Source organism: Lissotriton helveticus, chromosome 2_1 (genome assembly GCF_964261635.1).
Source record: "Lissotriton helveticus chromosome 2_1, aLisHel1.1, whole genome shotgun sequence".
NCBI lineage: Eukaryota > Metazoa > Chordata > Amphibia > Caudata > Salamandridae > Lissotriton > Lissotriton helveticus.
Window position 1 is genome coordinate 1,878,767,702 of NC_136059.1, and position 19,849 is coordinate 1,878,787,550.

At 42.1% G+C, this 19,849-nt stretch overlaps 1 protein-coding gene across 2 annotated transcripts in view; it reads right to left on the bottom strand.

Moving 5' to 3' along the window:
• The window catches only part of INTU (inturned planar cell polarity protein), a 317,576-nt gene that overhangs the window by 180,139 nt on the left and 117,588 nt on the right, over window positions 1–19,849 (bottom strand). For both annotated transcript variants that reach the window (XM_078676800.1, XM_078676799.1), the window contains exons 5-6: window positions 11,978–12,096; window positions 6,497–6,586 (exon numbers count right to left, since the gene is read on the bottom strand). In XM_078676800.1, coding sequence (XP_078532926.1) covers window positions 6,497–6,586; window positions 11,978–12,096 — 209 coding nt within the window. The remainder of the gene's footprint in view (window positions 1–6,496; window positions 6,587–11,977; window positions 12,097–19,849) is intronic.

The window sequence follows — 19,849 nt, forward strand, 5'->3', positions numbered from 1 at the left end:
GTGCACCAACAAAACACCCAGCGACTGAGTCAACTTCAAAGTATCTCTCAATAAATATCAAATATGCCTGAACAATGCCAAAAAGGAAGACCTAGCCATCCGCCTCAATGCTAGATCCAGCCACAGCAAGGAACTCTTCAGCATCATCAGAGAGTTCACCAACCCCTCAGCAACCGAGTACACCGTAACCCCATCGCAGGAGCTCTCCGACACCCTCGCAGATTTACTCTACAAAACAAAACGCCACCATCTTCAAACACTTTGACTTGCAACCAACCAGCGACAACTTCGAGGAAACTCCTCAATGGCAGCGACTCCACCTAAGACACTATTTTCACTATGTGGGATCAACTATCCACGCAAACCACTGCTACCATCATGAGCTCCATCCACTTAAGAGCACCCAGAAACCCCTGCCCCCACCACATGTTCAACCTGGGGAGTAATACCATTAGTAAGGAACTCACCACCATCCTCAGCGCATCCATCACTTCTGCCTCCTTTCCAGGAGGATAGAAACATGCAAAACCTCTGCTAAAAAGAATTACCGCTGGCCCAGAAGAACTCAAGAACTACCAGCTCATCTTCCTATTCCCGTTTCCAGCTAAAGTCTTGGAGAAAGCAATAAACAGCCAACTCTCCAAACACCTAGAGATCAACAACCTCTTGGATTCATCTAAATCGTGATTCTGCGCTAATCACAGCACAGAAACCGCCCTAATTGTAGCCACAGGTAACATCCGATCTCTCATACACCAGGAGAGACCGAAGCCCTGATCGTCCTTAGCCTCTCCGCAGCCCTGCACACCATTTCCCACTACATCCTCTGACATGGACTCATTAAATGGGGATACAAGCAAATGCCCTTGACTGGATTGCTTCCTTCCTCACCGGAAGAGCCCAGAGTGTCCACCTTTTGCCTTACACCGCGGGCCCAAACAACATCATCAGTGGCATTCCCCAAGGGTCCTCACTGAGTCCAACCCTGTTCAACCCACAAATGTCTCAAATTCAACACTGACAAAACAGAGGTACTCATCTTCGGGAGCAACACCCCCCAATGGGACAACTTCGCCCAGTCCCAGAGACCACGCCAGAAACCTCGGCATCATACTCGACAACAATCTCACCATTAAGAAGCAGATAAATGCTGTCTTCTCAGCACCCACCCTACAGAAGTTCAGAGTTGGCCTAAAAACCTGGATGTTCGAATGACAATTACCAGCAGCAGCTCCCCCCAGCGCCTGGATATCTTCATGGGTGATAAGCAGTGCTCTACAAATCGCTGGTTGATTGATTAATTGATTGAATGAGCCTGCCTCTACACCTGGCTATTAACTTATTTAATCTACGGGACCCCACTGCCGTTACCGGCGGTTGTATTTGAACAGACGGATCGTCGCACTGGCCTGCTTGATTCGTTAAACTCGCCACGACATGCTTGTCAAGCGCTTCTCCAATATTATGTACAGTAAGGCCCGCCTGGCTTGGCGGTGCGACTTAGGTACTGATATAACTTACGATATGTGGCGCTACTGCTGCTCCATCACTAGGTCTAGTTCCCTGAATGGTAGGCATAGGTTAGTGCACTTCAAGTATATTAACAGAGTTTATCACACCCCGGAACGGCTGCATAGGTTTGGGCTACGCGATGACGCAAATTGTGATAGATGTGGTCAGCGAGATGCGAGGTTCATGCACTTGGCCTGGGAATGCACGGGAGTACAATACTTCTGGGGGGCGGTGTTTGAGGAAATAAGCAGGGTCCTGGAAGTGGAGATTGTCCCGTCCCCGGCGCTGGCACTGCTTGGTTATTCCAAAACTCTTCCCAAAGCTCAGCGTAGATTAGTGGACATGGGGATGCTTATGGCAAAAAGGAGACTGGCTATAAGTTGGATGCGGGCCGCCTCCCCACGATAGCGCAGTGGCTCAGGGACCTGACACACTGCTGTATGCAATCGGAGACCTACAGTGAACTCATACCGCCCAAAAGTCGGTCCAGGTACTTTTGGGGATTGTACCTTGACTATATAAGACAACGGGGGTGACTGCAACAGAGGAGGTGGTGGACGGCGCTGGGGGGCCCCTCCTGGTAGGGGCGGTGGACACGACGACCAGAAGGGATGACGATTCATTGGCGTGACCAATTCCACTTTACGGCTCACACAGGCGCAGGCGGACAGTTTTCCTATGTACAGTGAGTACTACATGGTTGGAGGCCGGGCCTTATGGGCAGGCTTTGATGCAGTTCATGGGCAGGCACCTTGGGATTGTTTAATGGTTTTAGTAAAAAAAAGTTGTGATTGCAACATTTAAAGATAGCCAATGCTGTCTGGTACAATGTGGGTTCCAAATTACTAACAGTTATAGGCCGCCCGACCCGTGGGTTGTGGGCTGAAAGGCTACGTATGGTTATTGGAATGGTGCATTATTGTCATGGCTATGTAACACGTTATCCTTTTTTTCTTCAATATGTACTGTCGCTGTCGCTGCATTAAATAAAAAAAAACAAAAAAAAAACACGTTTTTAATCTCCGGGAATAGACTGACTTAGTTGAGGGGAAAGCTAAAAGGAACACATATGGCCCTGCTCAATGTCCATGCATGTAGATGTAATCCTTCAAGATAGAGGGTGCAGAACCGGGCCCACTGATTGGGAGAGAACGTATACTCTGAGGACAAAGAGCAGCACACAGGGAGAGGTATAGGAGGTTGGGCAATGGGCATTGCTGTGAGCGACAAAAAGGTCAAAGATGTCCTGAACACCCTCTATATGGGGGCACGAATTGTGGTCAGCAAGATGATGCTGACTGAGGCTGTCGGCTCTGACACCAAATGAACCCACCAGATGGTTGGATACTAGTAACTGCCCCTGTTGGTACGCCCAAGTCCACTGTCTCAGTATTTCTCAATAGGGAAAGTGAGACCACCCCACTCCTTCCTTTTTATTGATAAACTACATCAAGGTCGTCAAACTCTTGATGGGCGGACTGTGAATGGATGGGGGGGGGGGGGGGGGAGGCTTTGAGAGCCAGCCAGTACACCCTGAGATCTAGCAGTCTGACGTGTAACCTTTGCTATTCCCATGACCAGAGGCCTCTGATCTACAGTTCCCCAGGATGCGCCCCATCTAAAGGTAGAAGTGTCCATCATCAGAGTGGCCACAGGAGGTAGGGAAAAGAAGGACTTTTCCCTGAACTGGTACCGGTTCAGGAGCCTTAGGTCTAAGATCAGATGCAGACTGCTGTTCTTCATGGGATCCAGGAAGTAATGAGCAAATCACCCCTGCCCCATTTCCACTGCTTCCTTCTGCAGCATGAGAGTTTATCTGTGCCACTTTTTTAATTTAAATGTGTATTTTTTGTTTACTGTATTTTATAATGCTGTTTTAATTATTCTTGATGTGATTCTATTAACTGTATTAGGGAACTACTTTTGTATTACTGCATTAATACATTTTTCGCTACTGAACTTTTGGTTATATATTTTTCCTCTCAAATGTTTCTTACTTTATGATTATAAAGAATTAATTGCATAGGTTGTTAAATTTCATGTGTTCTGCAGCATGGCCACCTCTGCTGCAAGATTCACATATGGCTTCCTGAAGTAAAGGTGTGTTGGGGTGTGTTATTGGGGGGGGGGGGTTGCTGCTGAAAGGATAGGATATATCCCTTTTCTAAGATTTGAAGGACTTACTGGTCAGAAGTAAAGGCCGGCCAGGCTCGTAGAAAAGAGGATACCAGTTCTCCCACCGACATCATGTGCTCCTTCACAAAGGAACTACTGTGGCTTCCCTGGTGGTGCAGGAGAGGAGGAGGATAAGAAAGAAGGTCGTACTTGACTTCTCTCTGTTCTGTACTGATGGACAAGGGGAGTCTGTTGCTGTTGACCAGACAGTGCAGACTGACTTTGCTTGGATTGAAAACCTCTGCTGAAGCCTTTAGTTCTCTGAAAGAAGTGAAAATCCTTTGTTGTGGACTGAAGTCCCAGAGGACAAGCCATGGGTCTGCCTTCTTTGAAGGATTTAAGCGCTGAGTCTACCTTTTGGCCACAAAGCTGAGAAAAAAGTAAAGTGCAGACAGGCGTTCCTCCTTAGGCTAACCATATTGATGTCTGCCCTGATAATCTAATAGGAAGGATCCTGTCCATCCTGGACTTCTTCAGCAAAATGCCCCCTGAAGTACTCTGGTAGCTGCAGTATCCCAAAGAGCGTTAGAGGAGTGTCCCAAAAGGCAAGCAGCATTTAATGAGTGCAATGCTAGGCTGCCTAACAAAAACATTGCCTTTCCCACATCTTCCAGCTTTTTGGACTCCCTCGCAGGAAATAGGGAAAGCTCCTGGGTTACATTTTGTAGGGGAGAAGGCTTGGCTCACTAAACTCTGTGGAGAGGGATGGAGGGATAAGAAGGCCAGATCTCCAGGAGCTGAGCTGTAGTGTGGTGCTATTGTCCGAGTTAACACCAGGCATGTTGCTGGCTTAGACCAAGGGTCCTCTACTGCATAAATAATGCCGTTAATAATGGGAAGTAGGAGCTCCACAGACGTGATATTGACTGCAGGATGTCAGTGAAGGGGTTTGGTCGATATTCCACCGAAGGAGGGGGGATTCCAACACTTCAGCTGCTTTATTATGCACTGCACGGAAAATATCAGTTTCTGAACGTGCTAGGCCATGAGTTGGGTCAGTCTCAAAGCCAGGCAATGTATTCAGTCAACTGGCATTCAAAGGGTCAGCAGATCCGACGCAAAATCTGTGTCATCTGCACCCTCTTGGAAAGCTAGGGACTGTTGGTTCGAGTCTGACCCAATGAGATCTTGTTTAGTGTCCGGATATTGCCTGTGGGCACTAGCTCTCTCTCCCTGGAGTTCCTCTAAAAGGTGCTGATCCTCTCCTACCAGATCTCTGGGTCCATGAAGAGGTTGTGGTGGAGGTGGAGGTGGAGGTGGTGGTGGAGTGCCCAGGGCTATCATAAGTGGCATTCTCTTCACAGGGTGTAAAAGTGGTCTAAGAAGAGACTGTGGTGGAGGACCCAGGGTCGCCACAGGATGCAGTGCCATTGACATTGCTGAGGGTAGCGCCAGAGCCTGCTTTAGGGTCGGCATTGGGATTGGCGCTTGTATGAGCAGCTCTGACAAGGAGCACAGGAGAGGGCTGAAGCCAGGTAGTGCTGGGAGGAAACTGAAAGCCGCTAAAGGTGGAACTTTGAGTGGAGCACCAAATGGTCCCATAGGGATGATAGGTGCACCAGAGGGGACTGTCATTCTCCTTCTAAAGGTGGCCAGATCTGTACCCAGCCCAGGAGTTCTCTGTACACTGATGACAGTATCGCCCTCATTACTGAGGGAAGTGTTGTCAGCGCCAGCTATGGTGGCACTGGCAAAGGCTAATGGGACAGTGCCACTAGTTCCAGCGAGGAAGGGGCCAGGGATGAGGTTCAAGAAGGTGACTCACCCTTGGCTTTTGAACTCCTGGCTGAAGTGGATTGCCTCTTTTGGTGTCTCCCTTGAACACTTGGAAGATGGGAAAGAATGAGAAGGTGACCTGGATCTCATTTGGCCCCTGACTTTGGCTGCCTATGACCCCTACGGTCTGTTGTGCAGTCCATGAAGCGCTTGGTCCGCTCTTTGATGATGTTGGAGTTCATGCGGAGGCAGTGCTGTGTCTCGGGGCATGACAACACAAACAGTCATCGTATGGGTCTGTGAGGGACTATAATGCTCCACCAAAATATAATGCTCCACCAAAAAAAAAATTAGGTTGCAAAATCTCTTCACCTCAGAGCTGAGGCCAAAAGCTCCAGAGTCACGTTGAAAGAGACGGAAAAAAGTGAACTGATGTCAGGGTCAGTGCTATATAGCTTTAGTGCTGTTAGTGCTACCCAACTTCTGGAATCGAGATGGAGCCAGGCCCTACTGGCTCCTGACAGCTATGCCAGAAGTTTCTGGATCCAGTCTGGTGCCTGGGATATTCTCCGGTGAGGGAGGAATCTGCAAATAGAAGTATGCATTAGAAGTGCCTTCTTGGCAGTGGTGCGCATCTGTGAGTGATCACCGTCATGGGTGAATCAAACACCCATAGTGTCAAGGCAAATGAGAGACTCTCCATAGCCAGATTCTGCTAGTGGTGAGCATTCACCTGAAGTCAGACTAATACATATTATCAAATAAGTGAGTGGAAAGCAAAATATAAGGAATTCTGTGTCTGCAAGGGTTGAAACATATCATTCTTCGTGGGAGAATGAGCCCTTCCTCTTTTTTGTGACAATAAACAAATTGATACAGCAAAAATAGAATTTGTGTCCTCGTGGTGTGACACAATATGAACTGTGCAATCATAAGGCAGCAGTAATGTAAATAGGTAGAATGGGAACACTACAATTATGGCTGTCACCACGCTCTACATTCATAAGAAATAAATCGCACTGCCAATTCTTAACACTGAACAGTAAAATACATTTGTGGTGTCCACAACAAAGAGTGGTAATCATACACTCACCTTCCAGCAGGCAGGCTTATTAAAAACAGCTTTTCTGCTTCTTTCCAGTAAGCCACGTGGCACAGTTTTTCATTCAAAATTAGTGATGAACTAAACCAAGAAAAAGAGCAAACACATTTTAGCACATGCGTTTTGAGTGGAACTCACTTGCAGATCTTATCTAAGCATTGTGCACTGGGCAGTGTATAAGCCTTAGCATTTTTAGTGGCACTGCGGCACCTTATTGACTAAGAGCTTAGATGGTCAATATACCTTGACATTTCTGATACTAGATGGGAAACTACTTAAATAAAGCTTGATCGTTCTAGGAATAGCATCAATTGTGGATGTTTGGACGATTTTAGTGGCACTGAGGCACCTTAATGACCAAAAATTTAGTTGATCAATAATGCTTGACACTTTAAATATTTCTAAGTTATTTAAGAGCCGATAATTTTAATGGACAGCATTTTCTACACTACTAGAAGCAAGGATTATATAGTTATCCATATGTATTAATGTATTATGGCATCTTAACCCCTTGGGCGCGGGCGCGATTCTGCGCCTGTGCGTCACTTTTAAACAGTGGGCGGGTTCATGACGGCCCCCCAGCCGTCATCAGCACACGCCCACTGTGATGCATGACGGCCGGGGGCCGTCATCAGCATGGAAGGGGTTAAATACGCTTCAGTAGCTCAGATTGCTTAGGCTGATTGCAGCGTTAGAACTTAGTACCAAACACTTAATATTAACAGGTATTTTATAAACATTAGTGAAAATGAAATTTGATATGTCTAAGAAATATTATGTGTATGGTAATATTGTGATGGTTTTTATTAACTTAAAACAATAAAACGATTGGATTAACACAAATTAACAAAGCACATTAGCAAAAAATATATTGGATTACAATGGCAACAAAGCAGACTCTTTCATTCTAGCCAACATTAAAGGGTGAAGTCAAAGCCATCTTTCTACACTAAAATAATCCCCCCAAATGGGACCCTGTATTTCCAAGTTGCAGCTAGTCACATTTGACAGTGCTGGATAGTAGCATCTACCCAGAATTGCAGCAATCAAGACCAACTGTATTTAGGGGTGTTTGTGCCAGGAAGGGGAGAGTCTCTTGGAACATTTTTGAAACCTTGGGGTCAAGTGGAAAATTTTACAGCACAGTTGTCAGAAACATGTATACAAAAGCTACAGAAAAAGCACAAGGAGGGCCAGAGGAGATTTGTCGACCTGTAGGGGTTGACTCCACAACTTGGAACCAGAAACACAAAAGAACCCCATGGTCTACAAAGAGAGGAAGAGTGCTAGTGGAGGGTCCCTTTTAAAGGACGGTTACCCTATGATGAAGCATGCTACCTTCGGGTGTGTGAGGGAACCCGTCCTCTAAAAAAGCTATAGGCCTGCGAAGAGCACTCTGTGAGTCATTTCAATGCGCGTCAACTAAACTTGATCGTCCACTGGAGTATTGCAGGGGTGCCTGCCCCAAGACAATTTGTGGAAAATGGTGGCAAAGTAGTACATTTTTAGGGCAGTTTTCAATAAATAAAGAGTCTAAAAAAGCCAATAGTGACAAGAGCAGCTCAGAAAATACAATCATGTAATTCATTTTTCCAAAATGTTCCTACCAAGCAGATGCTCAATCACATGACGTAACTGAAATACATACATCTCGCAATCTTAAGGCAGTAGATAGCCGAGCCAGCAGATAATGCAGGCTCTTACACCACAGTCGTTGCATGGCTTATCCAGAGCATGCATGCCAGCAAACGAGTTATACTAACGTTTCTTATCAGGGTTTTCTCTGCAGCACTGATTATCATTCAAATTCTGCTTTAAATAGGTTTGTAAAAGATTGAATCATTTTGTGCAGAAACATTAACTTGTCAGTTTGCGAACCACTTTGTTTTCATATGCACACTTTTCATTTTGTAAAAATAAAAAAAGTTGCTCCGTCAAACACACGCTTATCATTTTCATGAAACAATTCATACATTTTTTGTCCTGAAACATCAATGTATTATTTACAAATATTACACATGTACTTCCACAACACTTCAAACTCCCATGAATGCCAATGTATTGTCACCTCATGCTGTAGACGTCACCTATAACCCAGACCTATAACAAAGGTGAGTTTGTCATGAAATTCTTGGTCCTGGCATACTAACAAATACCATAAATATATGCCATTGGACATAAAGGCTTGTTTTTAAGTGCCTGCATTAAGTAAGAATGTAACAAACCTAAAAAAGAATGCTACATGCCTAGTTGTTGGTTTCCTTCCAACCTATGGCATACGATGTCAAAGATACTCTGCAGCCAGCATCATTATACCACACAAACAGTGAGATGTTAAGGGCAAGCAAATCTCTGTCGATATCAGAGGCAGACGATAAAGAAAAATGGTTGTGCTAATCAATGAAATTTACTTCGATCTTCTAACACAAATCTTATATGTACCCCTCCAGAGCATATCTCCATGTAACTTTACTTGATTGTGAGCAATATGAAGGATTGCCTGACAAGACTAACTCCATAAATTAGACCAGGAAGTGAAGGCGTTAATGTGCAATGAACAACATGATGAGTGAGTTTTTGACATCACTTTCTCAAATCCCATTTCTAAACATCATGCGCAGGCCTCCAATGGGATCCAGGCCTCTAAACATATGAGAGTAGGGGGCAGCAGGGTGTGATGGGGGTCAACTAACTTTTCAGGCTCTGAAAATTAGGAGATGGTCTGGGGAGGACTGAAAGGTGTCATCCCTGGGGCCAGTCAACACAAAGTAACAAAGCGGGAGAAGCCCATCATGTGCAACATAAAGAAGCATTGGCAAAGCCAATAGGTCTCGCCTAAGAAGGATATTGGCTTTGACAATGTTTTGTAGCCAAGCTGTACATTAGTGTAGATGCTTTGCAGTGCGGCTAAAACTAATAAATAAAAAAACTGCAATGATTCAGCTAGGACTAATGTGCTTTTTTTTTATTACAAAAAAGTGCATTAGCACTGGATTCATTATAGTATATATATTTTTTTACCATGCTGCACAGAAGTCACACTGCTAAACAGTATGGCTATAAACCATTGCAAGAGTTGGCAATGTCCATGGTGCACAGCATGAACAAAAGGCAATGGCAGAGCCAATAGTCTCAACAGCAAGACCTACTGGATTTGCCAATGCTTATTAGGTCTCGGCACATCACCCCTGTGATTCTCAGTAAATTAGTTAATCTCACCATGCCTGAAAAAGAAAAAAATATGACATTTGGCAAAAATTAGACATTTGGCAAAAAAAACCCTATCATATAAAGAAAGTAATTGCGCCATGTTTTAGGGAAGATACATTTGGAAGCAATTAACATCTGTTGTCGCTAACATCAATTTCAGAGGCGAAAAGGGCTTCTTTGAAGTGTGTGTGGCACAGTAAATCGGCGCTACAAAGCGCAAAATGTTCATTCAACAAGGATGACCGGGAGGAAGAAAATATAAAAGTAGTATGCCAATCACAGCGCGATCAGTGGAAGGACAGCAATCAAGCTGAAGCGAACAGTACTTGGTCTATGCTCCAGCCGAAAGAAGAGGAAGTGAAGCCAGCATGCACACTGACCAATTTAAAGGAGGCAAATAAAAGTGACAATGAAGCCAACACATGTTAAGCAATGGGTGATCTGCAAGCCACTAGTTGTATACAATATTTCTCCCAAGAGTGAGCGCATGTGCTGTCGCAGGCGAGACCTAAAGAAGAAACATGAACAAAAATGCTGCAAAAGTATATTTAAGGTCGTTTTGGCAATAGATTCGTAGGGATTTTGAAAAGCATACAGCTATAATCCAACAACTTTGCTAATGATCAAGGACAAACGTAAACGGTAAACTGCCCTCAGCCTCGTTCAAATTACCAGAAAAGTAATCCTTACTATAAGAGAAGAAAAACTATCAACTTTCCTTATTTGCAAACAATCTCACTTGCCCCTAAGGGGCTCATCTCTAGCAAAGTAGCTGCTCCTGTCTTTCTTGTTCAACATACACCACTAGTAAGCAAGTGATGAGGACATCCCCATGCCATATTATACATGTTTATATTATCCCAATACTTTACACCATGGCTCTTTGATTACCAAGCAAAAGCATGGCTTCTAAAATCAACATTTTTTAACAACACTATACACACACAAAGACATTTAATTTGGTCACATTTTTCTTTAAGCAACTTCTCTTTCAATTCTTGTGCGACATTTCGTATACCTTTCAATGCCTAGAAGTCAGACACTCATCTCCGTCTCTCCTGCAGCGAGCAGTGTTTGTCTCTGGAGCCCACTGTGTAGGTTCTCCAATATGCCTGCAGGCCGTTTAGGTCATTCTTTGCATTGTCTCACTTGCCACATTTCATCTATAGTGTCTATTAGATGCAGATATATCTCTCGCTCTGATATCTGTTTTCTTGTGCTGTTTCATATCAGTTCCGCTCACCTTACTGTGAGCAATTTTCTCCCTGTTGTGGCATAATTCTCAATCCTTCTTCTGTCTCCCACATTCCCTGTGCCATCTACCCTTCTATAAGCTGCCTTTATTATATTTGTCATATATTTATCCCACTTATGGTCTTCTCTTCAAAGATAGATCACCCACTCATGTGTCTCTCATAATGTTTGCTCTCTTTCTTTACACTAGGTTTCTTAGAAATGTCGATCACTTCAACTTTCTTTCTCCGTCTGTCTTTTCAAATTGTGTGCTGGTATGCCAGGCAGCATTCCCTCTTGTTTTGATAGGCTCCTTGCTGATTATTGAGCAGACAAGATCATTGGGATGCAACTGCGAGTGGTACATAAACCTGAGGAGACTGTATGTATGAAGCATTGCCAGCACCACCACATTCAAAGTGTTACTCTCTAATGAAACAGGACTAACATCCTGAAACATGTATCTAGAGATGCTCAGCACTAGCTGCACCAACAATAGTAAAAACTAAAGACTTGCAACTAAACTGACTTATCAAATACTGCATTTACCACACTGCATTTGGGCAAATTGTGTGCTGGTATGTCAGGCAGTGTGCTTCCTCCCCTCTTGTACTGGTGCAAATTAAATTTAAAGTGTTTTCCAAAATACGTATTGAAACCTGCGGCTCTTGCAGATTGCAAGGATAATTCTGTAACAGATTTGAAAGTTCAAGAAGGTTGTAAATATGCAATCAACTAAGGTCATAGGCTTGCAGGTGCAGATTTACAACTTTCTTTGTGAGTCCCACAAATGTTGGATCTGAGCATGCAAAAATGCAACGCTAGGCAGAAACACTTATATGCTGTACATTTATGTTGGAGTGAAGCAAATGCACATATAGCATATGAAATAACTGACAGACAATTCGCCTTAGTTGCGATGACCGCTTTGTTTTAAACACAACCTAAAATAAAGCAATTCAAAATCAACAAGAATTCTGATCTTGCATGGTGAAGATTCATATACTGGCTTGGATATTTTTACAGTACCTGATAATTCTTCCACCTGTAAGATTTTGAAGCATATCACTGAGCGTTAGAAATATTCCTCTCACACTTTTCAGTTTTTGGGATACTTCAGAAACAGGATATTGGTACAGAATTTCTTGCTGTAAAAATATAAATTGTTTTTAATAACTTGTACCGAATTTTAGTATAATTTACATTAAAGACCAACCTTAAAACACCCCAAACACCATAATTGTGGTATGGGGGAGAAAGTTGATTGAAAGTTATGATCATTGATAAACTAAGGGAGAAGGGAATAAATGAAAAATGCATTGAACGTAAAAACTTCAACCTAACAAATGAGATCTGTGGGTATTATAACTATTTCACTGTCTCAATCTGGTAATTAGCTGTTTAAAGAAGGGTTTTGTATAATACATTTCCTGGACCACCACCTTAGTGTCTCGTGAGTTAGAAATGATGGAACTCTTTTGGCTCCTGATGGACTCCGTATAACTGAGACATAAGTGTTACAGCAGAATCCAATAAAGGCTGGTTTAGTATGAGGAGTTCGCAGTTACATGCGGACGAATAAAGACGTGTAATACTAAGCTCTGTGTGTGGCGTACTGATTGGCGAGTACCCAGGGTGTGGAGGATGTTACAACCACCTTGCTCTGTCGCAGGTTTACAAAGCATTATAAAAACAGCATAAGCATGTGAGCATCCATATATGCCAGTATTACTAGAGGGGATGTGGGTGAAATGTGAGAAAAGACTAACTGGCACATGCATCAAACATGCAATTTGTGTTTCCTGATTAACGAAAAATAAGGATTCACTAATAAGGAATCGCAAAAGTCTATGCATGTAGGAATCGCTTACAAAATACAGTTTCTTACAAATTCCTTAATTGCAACTTGCAATTTATGAGTCGCAATTGAGGAATGGCTTCCCATTCATTCCTATGGGCCTACAGGCCCATAGGAATGAATGGGAAATTGCATGCGCAATTTGTGAGTACCCAACAGGGACTCGCAAATTGCGCATGCAAATTCAAGGGTGCCAGGGTGTCAAAAGGACACCCTGTTGCACCCCTGAAATTGATATCTGCACCCATGTTACGCACATACATGCCCCAAGGGGATGTGTGTACATAACATTGGACTTTGAAAAATGCACTTTGGGGCTTTTTTCAAAGAAATCCCAATTTACCATCACCCTTCATTTGATGGTAAATTGCGATATCGCAATTATTTTTACTTTATTGCATTGCATTTAAGCAATCCCAAATTGCGATTCCTTAAATCCAATCGCAATTTAACAAATCGCAAAAAATTGCAATTTCTTAAATTGCGATTGGCAAGTTGTTTCATGCATCGCAAAAGCTAATTTTGTGATCGCAAACAGCCATTTTCCCCTTGATTTGCTCGATACCAAATTTGTCTACTTAAGAAGAAAAAGTGACCAGCATATATCCCATACAATTAACGTTCCAGTTGTTAAGATAAATGCCAAGAAATGATAAAATTGGAGTTGGACGTGTGACATTCTAGAAACATTTAATCTGATTAATACAATGATCAAATAAGCACAGTAAAATGGGAAAGCACTTTTGTCTAAAAGACTCAACAAGTATCATCAAAACAAATCAATCTTAACTTTTGGGACCTACTGGCTTTATCAATGCCTTTTGGCGAAGCAGTACTGCATTGGCAAAAAATGTTTAGGGAGATGCTGTGCAGCATTGAACCAAACAAATGACATCTCCTAGGAATATACATTTGTGATGCTTTATGGGCATGCGCATGCACGCATCATCACAAGCAAGCATGTATCACCACGAGCTGAGCTCCACTTATGAATTATTTATTATTTTAATTTATGCAATTTTAAGTGTGAAAGTAATCCGGAGGCATCTGATTGCTTTGCAGGAAAAGATTAAACTTTACAGAACAAGATATAAATAATAAAGGTACATAAGAAATAAAGTGTTAGGTTACACACAGATTACATATGTACATCACATCGATACAGAATGTTCATCTAGATACTAGTAAAAATGCAGTGAAAACGCTGATCTCTAACGAGTACGAAGGAAGTAGGACATTGTAAGAAAGGAGGAAGCAGGTAGCAGAGGAAACGCGAGAAGAGGAGGGATCCTGGTGTGCGGACGGTCCAGGGTAAAAAATAATTATTTGTGACTGGACCAGAGAAGGGAACATGAGAAAAGACAGAGGAGAAAAAAAGAGACTAGAAGGGGTACCTAGGTTCAGGCTATCCTAAGAGCAGATTGAAGGCGCAAAAGTAAGAAAAAAAGTCGATTCAGCTCCTCTTGAAGGTGTCTTAGGAGAGAGAGGCACAGAGAGAGAGTTCAAACTTGTGATTGCATTGCCAGGAAAAAAAGCTTGTGCCGGAGTATGTTACCTTTTGAAGACAAAGGGGTCTAGGAGTAGCATTCTGGTAACTGCAAAGCAATCTGTCTCCACATGATGTTTGCAATTTAGAGCAGAGTTAACAGTGGAAGAAACTGTGAGAGTCTGGGCTTCCAGAGAAAATCATTGATGTTTAGAAAGCACCGGAGAGAGATGGTCACATTTTTTCATCCCTGAGAGAACATACAGCTGCATGTAGGACTCCTTTTAGAGGGGTGAGATGAGTTTAAGGGAGATGCCTTTGAAAACAGTTTCCATAGTCGAGGACCAGAGATTGAACAAGAGTTTTTAGGTTGTGTGCAGAAACGAATCAGCAAAGCCCCATTCGAAGTCTTAGCCGAAAGCATACACTTTTAGTCCTTGTGTTGACTAGTGTTTGAAGAGTGAGTCTGCATTCCATGATGAATAGTAGAGATTTGGAGGAGTCATCCAAAATGGGATTACAGTCCAGCACACCACAAGAGGCAAGTGAGGTTTGTACTGGTAGCTGCAAAGTAGTGAGATCATAAGTTATTCTGATTTAAGAGCGTTTAGTTGTTGGGGACATCCAGTTATCCGGACTTGCACCATTTGCAGTGTTCTGGCTGGTAGTTCTTGGGAGAAGTAATATACTGTGAGTGTAGGACAGAGCACCGCGGTTCTAGCTGGAAGATTAACGTTTTTTTCGTGCCTCCGGGGCTCTCTCCCCGTCTGGAGAGATATATGTAGAACCTCTGATAGCAGCTATACCTAGTTGGGTGTAGCTGACCCCCCGGGCACCGATATATGCTGTATCAGCTCTAAGTTTTCTGTTTCTCAAGTGCCAAGTTTATGTTGATATTTATTCAAAATAAAACGGTTAATCCATTGTTCATATATATTTCATTTATTCTTCATGAAATTATTTTCAATTATTTCACATGAAAGTCCAATGCATTTCGGCAGTGTATTCCTGCCTTCATCAGGGAAATAGTAAATCTACAATTAAAAAAAAACATGATTTTAAACCTATAGTACATCTAGGCATTTTGTATCTGATTTAACTCAACTGCTTAATATTTGCAATCATATAACTTTAACTGAATACATTCAACGGTGGATCAACGAGCATACTGTCTCAGATTAATGGTTACCTTGAGTTCACATTTAGCTTGTATAAGGATATTGTTAAACATGATAATCCAAAATGTCACACCGTTTCTAAAGACTGTTACGTGTAGCTATGTTCACCTAATACGAGTTAGGACTGTTATTTCCTGCCGTTTTCAAAGCGGTTTAAAAATGAATGCCTCGCATTACGCGCTGGCGGTGTTGTTTTCAACAGAACCGAATGTTAAACCATGTGCGTTAAATGAACGCGCTATCAAGTATTTTAGACTCGCGTTTACTGGAAGGATCTTATTCCTTCTAAAAAGGAGAATATATTCATTCTTAATCTTACGCGCTTAAACAGCCTGTTAATGGCTGCTTGTCTGCTCACCTCGGCGTTTCTGCTTCTCACGCCATTCCTCTACGGACTGATCCTGCTCTCCTCCGGTGTTACGCCCCTCGCGCATGCGCACTATTTAACTCCCGCTGACCCGTTTTTTTGTATTCACGCTAACTTTATTAAGTTCCTATTAAAGGGGATCTATACCAGTGCTCACTACCACTATGTGTCTGTGCTGCTGCAAAGCTAGCAAGTCGTTAATATGAACTGTTGGTGCAATACTCATGGGTATAATCGCAATATAAAGACATTAATCATTATAAATAACAAAAGTCATTATAAATAACAAAGAAATTCTGTTCTTTCATTGAGTCCTCCAGGCTTCAAGCTGCCCAGATTATAAATCCAATAATTCTCCTGTTTAAGTAACCTGGTTTTGTTCATGGAACCTTCCATTCTGGGCAGTGTTTCAAGAACACATACTCGTAGTTGGCTGACGTTATGTTGCATCTGAGTGAAATGTTCCGCCACACTAGTTTTCTTGGTTTTAAGTCTGATGGTGCTCTTATGTTCGTTTATGCGGATTTTTAGTTTACGTTCAGTGTGTCCCACATAAACGTCTCCACAAGGACATTTAATCATATAGATTAAGTTGCTTGAGTCACATGTTGCATTCACTTTTAATGATATGGGATATCCCTTTTGTGGGTGTGTTATACTTGATCCTTTGATGATGTTGTTACATGTACTGCAATTATAACACGGGATCGTACCCCGGAATGATGTTTCAGTGGATTCCTCATCATGTGGTTTTAGAAAATCTGCTAAATTTTTGGCACGGGTATGTGCAAAAATTGGTTCCTCTGAAAAAATTCCTTTAAAGTCTGGTTCCATTGTTAGCATTGGCCAATGCTTTTTAATGATTTGTTTAAATTGGGTGCTGACTGTGGAGAATTTACTCACGCATGTGATGCGGTTGCTAGGTGAAGATGTTTTCCGGATTAATAGCTCTTGTCTGGATTTTTGTTGGGCTCGTATTAATGCTGCTTGAGTGATATCTGAAGGATATCCCCTTTCAGTAAATCTTTGTTTCATTACGTTCAATTGTTCTCTACATTTTGAAGCCTCTGAGACCACTCTCTTCACCCGTAGTAAACCCGTGATTTACTGAAAGGGGATATCCTTCAGATATCACTCAAGCAGCATTAATACGAGCCCAACAAAAATCCAGACAAGAGCTATTAAACCGGAAAACATCTTCACCTAGCAACCGCATCACATGCGTGAGTAAATTCTCCACAGTCAGCACCCAATTTAAACAAATCATTAAAAAGCATTGGCCAATGCTAACAATGGAACCAGACTTTAAAGGAATTTTTTCAGAGGAACCAATTTTTGCATATACCCGTGCCAAAAATTTAGCAGATTTTCTAAAACTACATGATGAGGAATCCACTGAAACATCATTCCGGGGTACGATCCCGTGTTATAATTGCAGTACATGTAACAACATCATCAAAGGATCAAGTATAACACACCCACAAAAGGGATATCCCATATCATTAAAAGTGAATGCAACATGTGACTCAAGCAACTTAATCTATATGATTAAATGTCCTTGTGGAGACGTTTATGTGGGACACACTGAACGTAAACTAAAAATCCGCATAAACGAACATAAGAGCACCATCAGACTTAAAACCAAGAAAACTAGTGTGGCGGAACATTTCACTCAGATGCAACATAACGTCAGCCAACTACGAGTATGTGTTCTTGAAACACTGCCCAGAATGGAAGGTTCCATGAACAAAACCAGGTTACTTAAACAGGAGAATTATTGGATTTATAATCTGGGCAGCTTGAAGCCTGGAGGACTCAATGAAAGAACAGAATTTCTTTGTTATTTATAATGACTTTTGTTATTTATAATGATTAATGTCTTTATATTGCGATTATACCCATGAGTATTGCACCAACAGTTCATATTAACGACTTGCTAGCTTTGCAGCAGCACAGACACATAGTGGTAGTGAGCACTGGTATAGATCCCCTTTAATAGGAACTTAATAAAGTTAGCGTGAATACAAAAAAACGGGTCAGCGGGAGTTAAATAGTGCGCATGCGCGAGGGGCGTAACACCGGAGGAGAGCAGGATCAGTCCGTAGAGGAATGGCGTGAGAAGCAGAAACGCCGAGGTGAGCAGACAAGCAGCCATTAACAGGCTGTTTAAGCGCGTAAGATTAAGAATGAATATATTCTCCTTTTTAGAAGGAATAAGATCCCTCCCAGTAAACGCGAGTCTAAAATACTTGATAGCGCGTTCATTTAACGCACATGGTTTAACATTCGGTTCTGTTGAAAACAACACCGCCAGCGCGTAATGCGAGGCATTCATTTTTAAACCGCTTTGAAAACGGCAGGAAATAACAGTCCTAACTCGTATTAGGTGAACATAGCTACACGTAACAGTCTTTAGAAACGGTGTGACATTTTGGATTATCATGTTTAACAATATCCTTATACAAGCTAAATGTGAACTCAAGGTAACCATTAATCTGAGACAGTATGCTCGTTGATCCACCGTTGAATGTATTCAGTTAAAGTTATATGATTGCAAATATTAAGCAGTTGAGTTAAATCAGATACAAAATGCCTAGATGTACTATAGGTTTAAAATCATGTTTTTTTTTAATTGTAGATTTACTATTTCCCTGATGAAGGCAGGAATACACTGCCGAAATGCATTGGACTTTCATGTGAAATAATTGAAAATAATTTCATGAAGAATAAATGAAATATATATGAACAATGGATTAACCGTTTTATTTTGAATAAATATCAACATAAACTTGGCACTTGAGAAACAGAAAACTTAGAGCTGATACAGCATATATCGGTGCCCGGGGGGTCAGCTACACCCAACTAGGTATAGCTGCTATCAGAGGTTCTACATATATCTCTCCAGACGGGGAGAGAGCCCCGGAGGCACGAAAAAAACGTTAATCTTCCAGCTAGAACCGCGGTGCTCTGTCCTACACTCACAGTATATTACTTTACCCGCCTCAAAGGATAGAAGCACGCATATGAACATTCGAAGAATCAAAAAATGCAATACGAAGATATTACTGTCTCCACAGACAGGAGGGCAGAAACGTTCGCATACGCGACAGACGCAAGTGAAAAAATCTATTCATTAATTCAACCATCGAGTAAAGAACAAGTCTACTCAAAAAATAAGGAACAACAAGTAAGACACCTACTATATTTAACCCGAAAGGAGATCAACCAGAGAATGCACGCATCCACCATGATTAAATATCACAAAGCCCAAAGGATACCCAGAGGCCTCAGGATTGCACTCAAACCCAGTCTGTGTAAAAATTCGAAAAACTTCACTGAAAAATGGTTCGCTATTTTGAATAAGTGCAGTTTAGACCTTATTCTATTGATCATAGAAGAATTGGCCCAAATATTAGAAGAACTCACTCTTGAAATTGAACAAACCAAAACAGAAATCGGCAAACTAATTACACCTGAAGAACTGGCTACAACTTTAGAAGATATAAACACACAATTAATAAAACACACCCAAGACGTCAATGAGCGCAAGTTACGCAAGTACAAGCGGGATACTTTGGATTATAAATTACAAGAGGTCTATACATGGGCCAAGGTATATGCGAGAAAAAGACAATCCAAAGGGTACACATCTCACACTGACACATCTTCCACAGATAGTGAAAGGACAACCCAGACAAAAAGCAGACCTCAAAAAGATTCACAGCCAAAAGAGCAAGCCACTACATCCACAGCAGTATCTTTTTTAGAGGAAGGCCGGATAGAAACAGAAGACTCCGGAGGGGACGCAGAAAAAGAAACAGGATCCAATCAACCGCAAACGCGTTCTACATTAACCAAGAAAGAGAAGAAGAAGCAGCAACAGACCAGCAAAACTTAGTGTTGAATATATCGGATTACACTTTCAGCGAAATTCAAATAGCGACACTACAAAAAGGATTATCATTTGTCCCGACAGCTCATACTAACACCCTAGAGCTAGAAGTAAGTTTAT